This window comes from Halyomorpha halys, unplaced genomic scaffold, assembly GCF_000696795.3.
Source record: "Halyomorpha halys isolate HHAL.00 unplaced genomic scaffold, Hhal_1.1 Scaffold104.1, whole genome shotgun sequence".
Lineage (NCBI taxonomy): Eukaryota > Metazoa > Arthropoda > Insecta > Hemiptera > Pentatomidae > Halyomorpha > Halyomorpha halys.
Genome location: NW_027107578.1, coordinates 2,039,063 through 2,050,779, shown reverse-complemented (window position 1 = coordinate 2,050,779; position 11,717 = coordinate 2,039,063). Strand labels below are relative to the sequence as shown.

Genomic DNA, 11,717 nt, shown 5'->3' with positions numbered 1-11,717 from the left:
CTTGGAGTATCACTAACATGAGGAATGAAAGCTGTGATTCGGTTAAGTCTAGCTCAAAATATTGTTATATAAGCACAGACGGGCAGACTAAACCAATCATTTTCAGGATCTTGAGCTTGACACGTTTAAAAAAATTCACGATCTCTAGTTGAATAATTTGAGTCATCAAAAATAAAAATCGGCTGAGCCCTTCGCACAATTATCAGTCAGATTACAACAAATACCTAAATAATTTATTGGCCCTATTTGAGTCTAATCAGGTAAAATTATCTAGGGAATGTGTAAACAACAATTTTCACAATATTTATTGATGACGATATGATATTTAATGAAGTTAGTAACATTTTATTCAATAAGTTATGTCCTAGCTCCAACGAAAAAAGATCCATAGGCATTGAAAAGAACGGAATATGAGGTAAATATACTTTGGGAAACATGGCGCTGCGTAAGCTAACCTTATGTTTGAACCATGCCTAATTCGTGCGCGAAATTTCGTGCGATAGGAACGAAGGAGGTATTGATGTCCACTTAAAAATCAATGAAACCCAATTTGAATTGTCCCGCCATAGTTCTGAAACCTCTCATATTTTTATTAAAATTCCGGCAAGAATTTAAAAATCGAAATAAGAATTAGTCACTTCTCCATGAAATTCTATTTCATTTGAGGCCTCATTTTTCAAAATTGATCATTCCTGAGAGCTGAAAAGGTGTTAATAGTAATGTGATGAGTACTGTAGTATGATTAAACCAATATTAAATTTTATCACTACAATTATTATTAAATATGTTACCAAACCTATTATTGTTACCTAATAATATTAATTGATGGAGACAATGTTTATTTATTAAAGGTTTATCAATAAATAAATGTTTTCAAGACGATTTAGCTTGTAGTCGTCTTGCTACTAATGAATTTTATAACTAACTCATCCTAAAATACGTTATTAATACCAGCTAGCCATTCAGTGACCTAAAAGTTTATTTATAGAACGAAATATAAAGCTGTTTCATTTTTACCTCGATTTTCGATGTTTTTATGAGTGGTGCTTAGCATTAATAAGGGTTGGAGCAGTACCTTAGCAGACACCAAAGGTTTGGGAACAGTTCTGACTGAATCAAAAGCAGATTTTAGGACCTGAAAGCTCTTGTTTTTGTTTTATTTCTTAATAAATTAAAAATTAATACAAATTTCGAAATAAGGTAAAACTATCTGTTTGTATGACTCGCAGTTTAAATGACCCTGGATTAGACTCTGTGGTTTGTGCAAAGTGACCTTCTTTGCATCTGTATCCAGTAGTTTTTCTTAGCAAAACATTAAATTATCTACATATGTGTGATTTCTATTGATTTTTTTTTTTCGAAAAAACAACAAAAAAATACAAACAACGTAATGGAGTCTTGTACGGGAAAATTGGACATCAAAATAATGGAGCTCCTATCTTAATCTTAAGTCGGCTCCATATGCAACAAATTACCAGACTCTTGATTTCCTTGCACAAGGAAAACTTTGCAGGTAAGATCGAGTTTATGGACAGGAAAACATGGCAAGAATCAAGAAACCATCTAGAGGACGACACTTCATCGGATGCTGAGAGCCAATTGGTAAGTCATGATTTTATCATATTTAAAATATTATCCAGGCAGACTGATTTTTAAAGTGTATAATCACTCATGCAATAAACTTGAATGATAATTTTACATCTAGAAAATTTATATTAGTGTTTGTTAAAAGTATTGCACTAAGTTGAACTGAACTCATAACAATATTACCATGATACGAAACACCTTTACCAAACCAAAGTTATGGACTCTTCAGTGTTCCCAATAGTTTTTTTGAAGTTTTTCCAATTTTGAAAGTGTGAAAATCGGCCAAATGATTTACTACTTCTTGATAGCTAAAGCTTCTAAATGTATGAATATCAGTAGATATCCTTAATTGGGTAAAAATCTGGAGGTTGGGTGTTATTCTGACCAAATCACTTCCTGGGCCAACCGTTGATCGAGCAACAGCTCTTCCTTACCAAGTACTGCACACCTGACCCTTGTAGCGTAAATCTGTACAGATTTAATTTTTTTTTTAATATGTACACTACTAACTACTCTAGTATTTGTAGATTCAACTACTCAGCTACTGTAGTTGTTTTATAATTTGTAGTTGAGATGCATATATATCTAACTACTTTTCTGGAACAGTGGTACATCTTAAACTATGTAATTTTACAGGAGAAGTAAATTATATAAATTAACCAAGTTATATTTGCATTGTAAATTACACAATATTTGAAAATAAGTCGTAAAAGAACAGAAATCACAATAAAAATATAAAAACATGCAATGAAATCTTTGCGGGATATGATTGTTATTTATAAAAATCGAAATCTTGATAATTGTTATTTATTAAATCAAAATCTTGATGATAGTTATTTAAATCAAAATCATGCATTTTTCTTTGAACCAAAGAACGATTTTTTGAGAGGTCGCGTTGTAGGTTCATTATTGCTTTACAGCGCAGAACAAAGTAACATTAGGCTGTTTAACTACCTGTTTAATTTTTTCAATAAATAAGAAGTTTTATAATACTATGAATTTATGTAAAATGTATGTATAGTTTACTGGTATAGCTTTATTATAAATTAATTTTTTTGCTTGCCCTCACAATAATTATTGTAAGAAATTAAATCAATACTGTCATTTCATATCTTTATTTTATTTTCTATAAATCTTAGCACTCGCAATTACCAATTTTATTTACTCCATGCTACGTTTCGCCTTCCCGCTATACATAGCAAGTTACTTCTGTTGATTTAAACTCAAAAATAGTAAAGCTCAGAATGAATTTAGGACCAAAAATGTCAATGTTCACAAAAAAAAACTTGTCACACAGTAAAATGTTTCACAACTCAACAAAACAATTCGAAAAAACATCTTTAAAATATTGAAACAACTATTCATATACCTTTGTCCAAGAAAGAATTAACGCAGTTTAATATTGGCACATTGTTATGCGGTGGTAACTTCCTGAAAATGAAGATGGGTTGCTCTCCATTGGTTGTTTGTTCGTTCTATTTTGTTTAACGGCTTAAAACTTCCTTTGTCATTAACGCCATTTAATTCTTATTAGTTCTTGATAATGTTCAATTGGCTATTTTAAATCCCACATGTATGTATACAGAGGGATGCACGCACGCATCCTATTTCTGCAAGTATATTATGTGATTTTAAAAATTTAAATATTGAGTCCATTGGTTTGTTATTGTCACTAATTGATATGTCAGGTTTCAATCCAAAACTGCTGAGTTGTGGCATAAAGTATGGGCATTCCTGAAAGACGTGGCTAATTTGCCTATTGTTATTACAGTACTTACATTTCGGTAGTTCCTCCTCTTTAATGGTTTAGGAATGAGTGAGTCTTGAGTGACTCTCAGTCTAATCAGCACAAATTCCTCTCTACGACATTGCGGCCGGAGGTACTCCAGGGTCCAACTTCCTTCTTTATAATTTTCAGCTTACTCGCAGGGCTTTTGTCCCGCACAGACTGCCACCCATCTTTAATTTCCCTTATAAGGGGTCTCCTCACCTCTATTTGAATTAAAATAGCTTTGCCACGTCCCAGATAGTACAAGAGCCGGGAAGAAAAAACGGCAGTTATCTCACCCCAATTTTTTATTACTTTAATGAAAACTATGTATAATTACTAGTCAAAATTGATGAGTCTGCCAAGTATAGGTAGGGGGAATAAAAGATGGCGGCTGTTTCAAAACCTTAAAAAAACATTAATTTTTCATTCGGAGCCCTATATCTTAAAAACTACCAACAACACTAGAAAACCTAAGAGAACATTATTTAAATAAAAGTAAATTTGCTGAAATATTAGCCCTAATGGAGCTATTTACGTCCAATAGTTCTCGAGATATTGCTTTCTAAAAAGCAAAATTTCTTAAAATCTACTGAAAGATAAGTAGTTAGTTAATTTATTTTGAGAAATCTATATCTCAGGAACTAAGTAACGTAATATGTCTATTACCACTCAAATTAAAGCTAGTTTAATGGACTATAATGAAGTTTATTACCTTTATGTTCGTAGGAATTTTTTATGATATTTGCTAAAATAAATTGATTTATAGTTGCTCGGACAATAAGTTTGATTTATGAAAAACCTCATTTCAGAAACCATTCGACGTACAGATGTCTGCTAGCGCTAAAATTAAAGCTAATTTAATTTAAGACTTAAGGCTTAATTATTATTGAAAGATTTTTTTTCTCTCTTCAATGCCCTTAACCTACCTTCCATCCCTTAGGTACTTGAACTGTTTGAGATTATAACCAGTCTTTAATTGATATGAATCATTGTATTATTTATAATATCAACATCGGATATTCGACCGATAGTATCTATATCATAAAGAATAGTTATTGCCATAAAAATAAAATGGTCTTATAATTAAAATGACCTCATAGTAGTATCGTTGGTCCTATCCTTTACCAATTTTTTATAGCTGATATCTCAACCCATTCAACACGGTCCTCACCACATATGCTGATGGCACTCGTGCTATAAGTGAGTAATGACCCATCAATTGTATCCTAAAATCTCCAATTTCACATCACAATCCTCGAAGAATGAGGTAAACATTCCTTAATGAAAATAAATCCCGCCAAATAACCTTTATCCTTCGTCGTAAACCTATGACTTTCTCCCCTACAGTAGCCTTTGACAATACCCCTCCTATACGATAATCCTGCCAGGTGTCTGAAAAGAAGAGACCTCCAGACCTCTACTCTATACATGTTATTGAAGTTCTACTAGTGGGTAGTTTCTCCACTAGGCTGTATCATGTCATTGTAACATAACCAACACCACATTTATTTATTGTATATTCATATTAAAAATAAATAATTATCATAAATAAAAATAAATAATGAAATAGTACTTTTGGTGGAAGAATTACACAATGCACAATTTATACATGCTTATGTACCGATAGCCTCATGACTGTGAACTATTGCAATATCTTTCGCAGTTTATAGCTTTATAAAAAAATAAAAGGAAATAAAAAACCATAGGTAAATTTAATTAAATTATAAAAAAAATAACTAGTCTCTTATTCAACAAAAATATCCTTAAAAATTGTTATGTTGTTGATTTCAGATACCAGAAGGTTTCATGAGTTGTATGTGCACACCAACACCTTCCATTAATACAACTTCTGTTCGAAGAATACAACCTCAAAAAACAAAAGCGAAAATTGAATTTCACAATACAATGGGTGTAGGTGGAGAAAAAACAAAACCCACTCTACCACCTGATGAATTCACACAATTCGGCATTTATGTAGCCAATAAGTTGAGAAAAATCCATAGCAGCCAAATAAAATTTGCTGAAAAACTAATTGGTGAAGTGCTATTTGAAGCAGAGATGGGGACTTTGAACCGCAACTGGAAATTAATAGAAGATATTGGTCAATTTACTCAAATCGGTCCTGGACCATACTTTGCTTCGTATGCCACATCATCTGTTGAAGGATCAACATCTGCAAAGAACCGCGGTGAGTTGCCACCCGGCCCATGAGACGCTAATGCTCCATGGTTGTAATTGCAGAACATATCAAATTAACAATACAATACTTCGCTATTTGAATTAAATCAGAGGCAGAAAAAATGACAGCAGAAGAGACCCAAAATTTCATCTGCTACTGACGATAGTAAACAATTCTCCAAGCGGAACAATCTGAACCGAAATCCATTTTTGGAACATTTATTTCTCTTGCTCGGGTACATCATAATGTTCTATTTTTTATTACATAAAACTATATGTTTTTGTAGTAAAGGGATTCTATTGTTTTGTTTTTCATTATTACTTAATGGTGACTAACTTATTTAAGTAGATATCGCCTCTCTAGTTAAACAATGACGCAACTAGAACAATTAGATCAGAATGAAGAAGTGTTTTGTTGTCGGAAATATCTATGATAAATTTAACAACTGTTAATTTTATGATAGATATTTATTGCATCACTACGCAGATTTCACATTTGATTTAATTTAATTTCATATTTGGCAGTTTTCTAGTTTTTTACTAGAGTGTCGATATAACATCTTAAAATATATTGTATAATATAATGAACCATTATTTTCATATTAAATTAAGATTTATTAACTCACCTTCAATTTGTTTTTCTATTTCAAAATATTATTACGTTTGTGTAATAATGTGATACGACAATTAGTTTGCACTGTAGACCTTAATAATTTCTCCCTATCACCAAAAATAATAAACTTGAATTGAAAATTAAATAGAAGGGCACTAAATGCGTATATGTATATGTAGACGTTCATCTGTATATATTGTATCTGTTTAATAAATTAAAAAATTAGGGGGTGAAAAAAAATATTAAAAGAATAATTAATGTTACCGCGAGTATCATGCAGTGAAATTTCTTTTATACTCCATGATTTGAATATGATTTAAACTCATCGCAATCATCACGCCTCTACACAGTAAAACATTAAATAAGATTTTTTTTGTAAAACATCTACCGTGCCGCTTATGTACCTTGCCTTGATAGTTTTCTGTTTTACCATTTTACTAGTAGTTGTGTGTGGGGCATGGTAATTAAAAAGTAAATAATACCATTACAAACATTAATGCCTGCATTTTATAGATTATTTGGGAATTGCCCAGAATGGTTATAGTGAAGAAAATTTGGTGTTTCAGAATTATTTAAAATTTTAACGGCAGGTAATATCGATAACAACGTTTACAATGTTGACATTTATAAGAAAAAACCTTTTTTTGCACGGTAGTTGCAAATTGTAGCGAGGAATGAATAAATAAAAAGATAGATTGAGCTGTCTATCACTAGTATGGATAAAAAATGTTGGGCTTAAAGAAATACATTTTCTAGGAGTAATTTACGATTTTTCTTTAGGTAAGACCACACTCGTGTCCATTTCGACCCAATATATTTTTAGTTTGGAATATGACCAATGGTGTGGCTGGTATATCATTGGGTATGATTGCTAAATGTGAAAGCAATCGGTAGAGGTAAACATAGGAAGAAATATTAATAAACGTATATTATATTAGACCAGACTTGAAATAAGTGTGGCCACTCCTTTATCAAAAATTAATTAAAATATTTCATTGTATGTGATAATGTAGTTTAAAGTAATTTCTAACTTTAATATTAAATAAAATAATGATTTAAAGCAGTAAAGTGTTTATTTATCTTGATAAAGCAAATTGATTCAGAAAATAAATTCTAAGTCCAAGTGTTATCGACACCCACTTGCACATGTGGTGAAGAAATCTGAGCTTCGTATATGGGCCTCTAATGACATGCAAAAAGATTGATTAATTGAACATGTGGAACAGAAACAAAACAGGAAATTTTTGGTTTAGCCTCCATTACCATTAGGTAGAGTTTATATATAAATAATTAAATACATTAAGCTTTAAAATAAAGTTACCTCCCAGAAATACTTTTATACTTTTAATTATAGGTGGACTTAAGAGCTAATATTTAAATATAGTTCCCGTACAATAAAAAAAACATACCTATATTGCCTGATCACAAAATTAGACTTACTTATGTTCTGCAGAACACCAAGCGGGAGTGATGGCGCAAGGCTCGAAGGACCTAACCCCAACCGTGGAGATGGAGTTGGTACCTTGCAGAGTCTGTGGAAGAACCTTCATCCCTGAACGGATCGAATACCACGAGAGCGTCTGCAAGTCTAAAAGGAAGGAACCGAGGAAGCCCTACGACTCGGTGAGCCACCGATGGAAGGGTACGGACAACGAACCCGCCATCAAGTGGATCAAGAGCAACTCCGAACCAAAGCCTCCGGTAAGACTTCTCATAGTTGATATAATTAGATTGGTGAAGATCATTTTATTAAATATAATTAATTAGGTTCATTAAGTCTATGGAATGAGTTCATGGTTATTACTAATGAACCCTCAATTTGCTGAGACAAGGCCCAACACAAATTGTCACCATTGATCACTATCGAAAAATAACTTCTTCCCTTCGCTCAATCCCGTTCTGACAGGTTCATCTCTCTCTTCTACGTGTGTCTGAATCCTCTTTCTTTCCAAAAACCCCGAATTCCAAACAAGTGCATGTATCCATACAAAACTGTTATGCTTCCTTAGGATTGTGACCAGTCAATTTCTTGATTCAGTTGGAACTTGAGGTTCAATCGTCTTCCGATCCCCCGTTACCAGTGAGAATTTTCCTCTGATAGAGGAATGAACACCTCGTTGATGGCCTAATCTTGCCTGATGTTTCACTCTCTCTGCAGCTAGGATGTTTATCGTTACATACATCATTATAGTTGTATTTAATGACATGCGAAGTGTCGCTGATTCTTCCCACTATATCATAAATTCTTTGCATTACCTAATCAATAGATTCTTGTTGTTAGTAATAACTAACAACAAGAAACAGGATAGGAGACAAAACTCATCCTTAGCGTACTCCAATTATGGTTGTATATACGGAGTTTCCGAAACATAACAATTTTCCGTTCAGCCATAGTGATAGACTCTCACATGGTTCAGATTTGTGAAATAAGGTTCTATTCCACCAGCCTGGTATATATCTTCCTTTGGGAATGTGAATGATGACATTGATGAAGGACATCCTTTAGGCCGAATGATGGTACATCCGATGAAGGAGAAGGAACGTGCTGTGAAGCTTTCGGTATAGAATAAGATTAATTGATTCTACAAGTTGCCATATTAAGAATACTATTGTAAATGGTGTAGCTACATAGTCGAAGCGTCTTTGACTGCCTTGTGGCGGTGCAGCGGTACCGGTTTGAATCCCGCCTGAGGTAGTCCTGGTAACCTCGGAATTGCAGTGGCGCCGGTTCGAATTAGCCCAGCGGAGTCGATTTTTATTTCTGTGATTTTCCAACGAAATGAAAATTTGAACCCCCACTATGGTCAGTATACGTAGGTTACCACTAGAAAACCCCTTATATCAAAACTGACCAAGAAGGGGGTCATAAAAAAAAAATAGCTGCATATATTTATTATCCATAAAAAATTAATTTAAACTTGTTCGATATTCAGTATCATAAAGTATTTTTTAGTAAAAAATTGTTGCTTTTTATCATGAGGTGACTCTTTTATATGAATTATGTTTATATAATCATTATATGATACATGCTATCTGAATATTCTTAAAGAACTAATATTCGGTGAATCTGAAAAGACCTTTTTATTGTTTTTAAATTCTGTGTGTTTTCTACATTATTTACACCATTGTTATTGAACATTCGAATTTTTATTCATAATACAAAATCGCCATTTCAGTCGATGCATTTTTAACACGTTGTTTCAAGTTGACGTTTGTTGTGTGAACGTGTCATACCAGTTCCCCGCCATGTCCTTGAGAAAACGTGTTGAACCTCATATTTTAGCTTCTTGTACTCCATTGTCACACAGATGACGGGTTTTCTGATAACGAATCCGCAGTACATTCTGGAACTGAAAACTTAGAAGGGCAATCCAGAACTTGAATGTTTACTAAGAGCAGAAGTAATCTTTGCGACAATGCTTTCCCACAAATCACCCGTGAAATCCTCAACGGTTTCAATGATATATAATCTCACATCCTCCCTGTGTGACTTGGCACTCTGTGATTATCACCTGTTTCTTAAGTTGATAAAATATTTGGCTGAAAGACCACTCAATTCCGTCGAAGAGGTAGAAAATAAGGTTCAACACTCCCCACAAGGATGTAGCAGAGTTAGTTAAAAAAACTCTAAAAAAGTTAGTTAAAAAAGCGCATTCTAAAATGCATCCTTTATGCTCCAACTGGCATATATTTTGTAAATTATTAGTTTGTCAGCCTATATAATGCAGTAAATATTATTAAAAAAATAATAGGAAATTTGTATTTCAAAAAAAATTATGGCGTAAGGCCTTAATTATTTGGGTAAAGTTTTGGGATTACCTTTGTATAGAAATAAGTTTGTGGTTCTAGAAATCATTTTGGAAGGAAAAGAAAAAGCATTAAATTTCATTTAAGGAATATATTAAAAATATAGAATCAAAATAAATTACTTTCTGAATCAAAGCTTTAGTGAGCGTGAATACTAACTAGAAGAACAGGAGGAGGAGCAACTATTCCAAAGCTACCACGCGAAGGATTGTTGGCTAATTTTATTTTCAGAGACTGAACACTATCCTTTGGAGGATGATGGAGAGACCGCGACCGCTTAAGCAGATCATTGACGAAGAAGATGAGGAAGAAGAAGAGGAGTTTCTGGTGGAGCTTACGGGGGAGAACGTATTGCCAGTCTAGTGGTATGTCTGTTGCAGAAGCAGGAGCACAGAGCGGAATCGAGGGACAGGAACGAGTTGCCGTTCCCGAAGCCGGCCGAACTTCAGGAGGAGCCTATACCTGCCGTTATGAAGCCTGATGGAAGGGTAGAGTGCCCTTCATGCAAGAGGTCCTTCGAGGAGTCTGCCGCAAGTCGTCACATTCCCGGCTGTACTGCAAGGGCGATGGGCAGGAGGTCTCGCTAATAAATCCATCTCTCCCAAGTTTACTTTTTATTATTTTAATAGTTATTTAAAGAAAAAAAATACATACCTTTAAACAAAGCATTCCAAATAGTTGGTTACCATAAAATCTTTTTTTTCATTTATTTATTGTTATTTACGACTGTATAACATATATACAACAAGTAAATTTTCTGTAGGTGAGATAGTGACATGATACAAACATGTGGAGAACCTACCCATTGATAGAACTCCAATAACATTTCTAGAGAAGATCCCAAAGGCCATCTTCTTTTCAGATGCTTAGGAAGATTATTAGGTAATGAAGGAGAAGGAGGTTAGAAACAAGTGGATTTGGGTGATTGGGAAGTTTTCCATGGAAGAAATGGTATCTTGTTTTGGCCAAATCGGCAACATATGGGACATTGAGGTCATGATGGATGACTTGATTTGTGACAAAGTAAAGAGCGTTAAGGATTTTGGATTGTAAGGATTGGATTGGGGAGGAATTTGATGGTTTATTGGAGCCCCAAAGCTCAACTCCGTATGTTCAGATAGGCCTTATAATAGTCATGTAAATCAGTCTTGTGTAATGGATTGGCAATTTAGACCGTTTGTCTAGTAAATATTGTAATAGTTGAAATCGACGAGCAGTACCATAAAATCTAATTTCATATCGCCTGGTTACTGGTAAAAGAATTAAAACTCTTTCTTAATTAAACCTACACCAGTGATGTAGGTAAAAGAGAAGGGTTCCCTATTAACGCGGGGTTATGTATATACAGAACTCAATTAGTTTTCTAACTTTAAAATTTACTTTAATAGTATAAATTTAAAGAAATAGTGTACTATGGAGTTTCGTAGTGTTTTAGGTAGTTGTAAGAATGTGTAGCCCTAATGGAAAAATGAGTAAAAATGTAGGCTTTTCCTTCAATAAAATAACCTTCAGGGATGTGTATCTTAAAAGCTTCAATCTTCTATATTTAATTTTACATGACAACTACTGTATCCCTTGTATTGTTATGTCTAAGTAAAAATTGAACATTTTTGTAACATAAAATGACGTTTAAGTTTTTCTTTACCTGAAAGAACTCAAAAATTAATTTTTGTAACCACTGTAACAAGTCATTTTTGTTTCCCTTACCATGGTTAGCTTAGTCATATATTTTAACTGTATATATAATCTAAAATTTATCTA

The 11,717-nt window shown here is 33.3% G+C and overlaps 1 protein-coding gene across 5 annotated transcripts in view; it reads left to right on the top strand.

The window, feature by feature from the left end:
* The window catches only part of LOC106677586 (uncharacterized), a 16,562-nt gene extending 6,000 nt beyond the window's left edge, over positions 1–10,562 (top strand). The window contains exons 2-5 of one of the 5 annotated variants that reach the window (XM_067045970.1): positions 1,514–1,602; positions 5,150–5,772; positions 7,603–7,850; positions 10,188–10,562. In XM_067045970.1, coding sequence (XP_066902071.1) covers positions 1,528–1,602; positions 5,150–5,569 — 495 coding nt within the window. In that variant the 5' untranslated portion in view covers positions 1,514–1,527 and the 3' untranslated portion in view covers positions 5,570–5,772; positions 7,603–7,850; positions 10,188–10,562. Of the gene's footprint in view, positions 1–1,358; positions 1,603–5,149; positions 5,773–7,602; positions 7,851–10,187 lie in introns of those variants that run through there. The other 4 variants (XM_067045969.1, XM_067045968.1, XR_010843008.1 and 1 more) reach the window with 4 other exon arrangements.
* Positions 10,563–11,717: the final 1,155 nt, after the last annotated feature.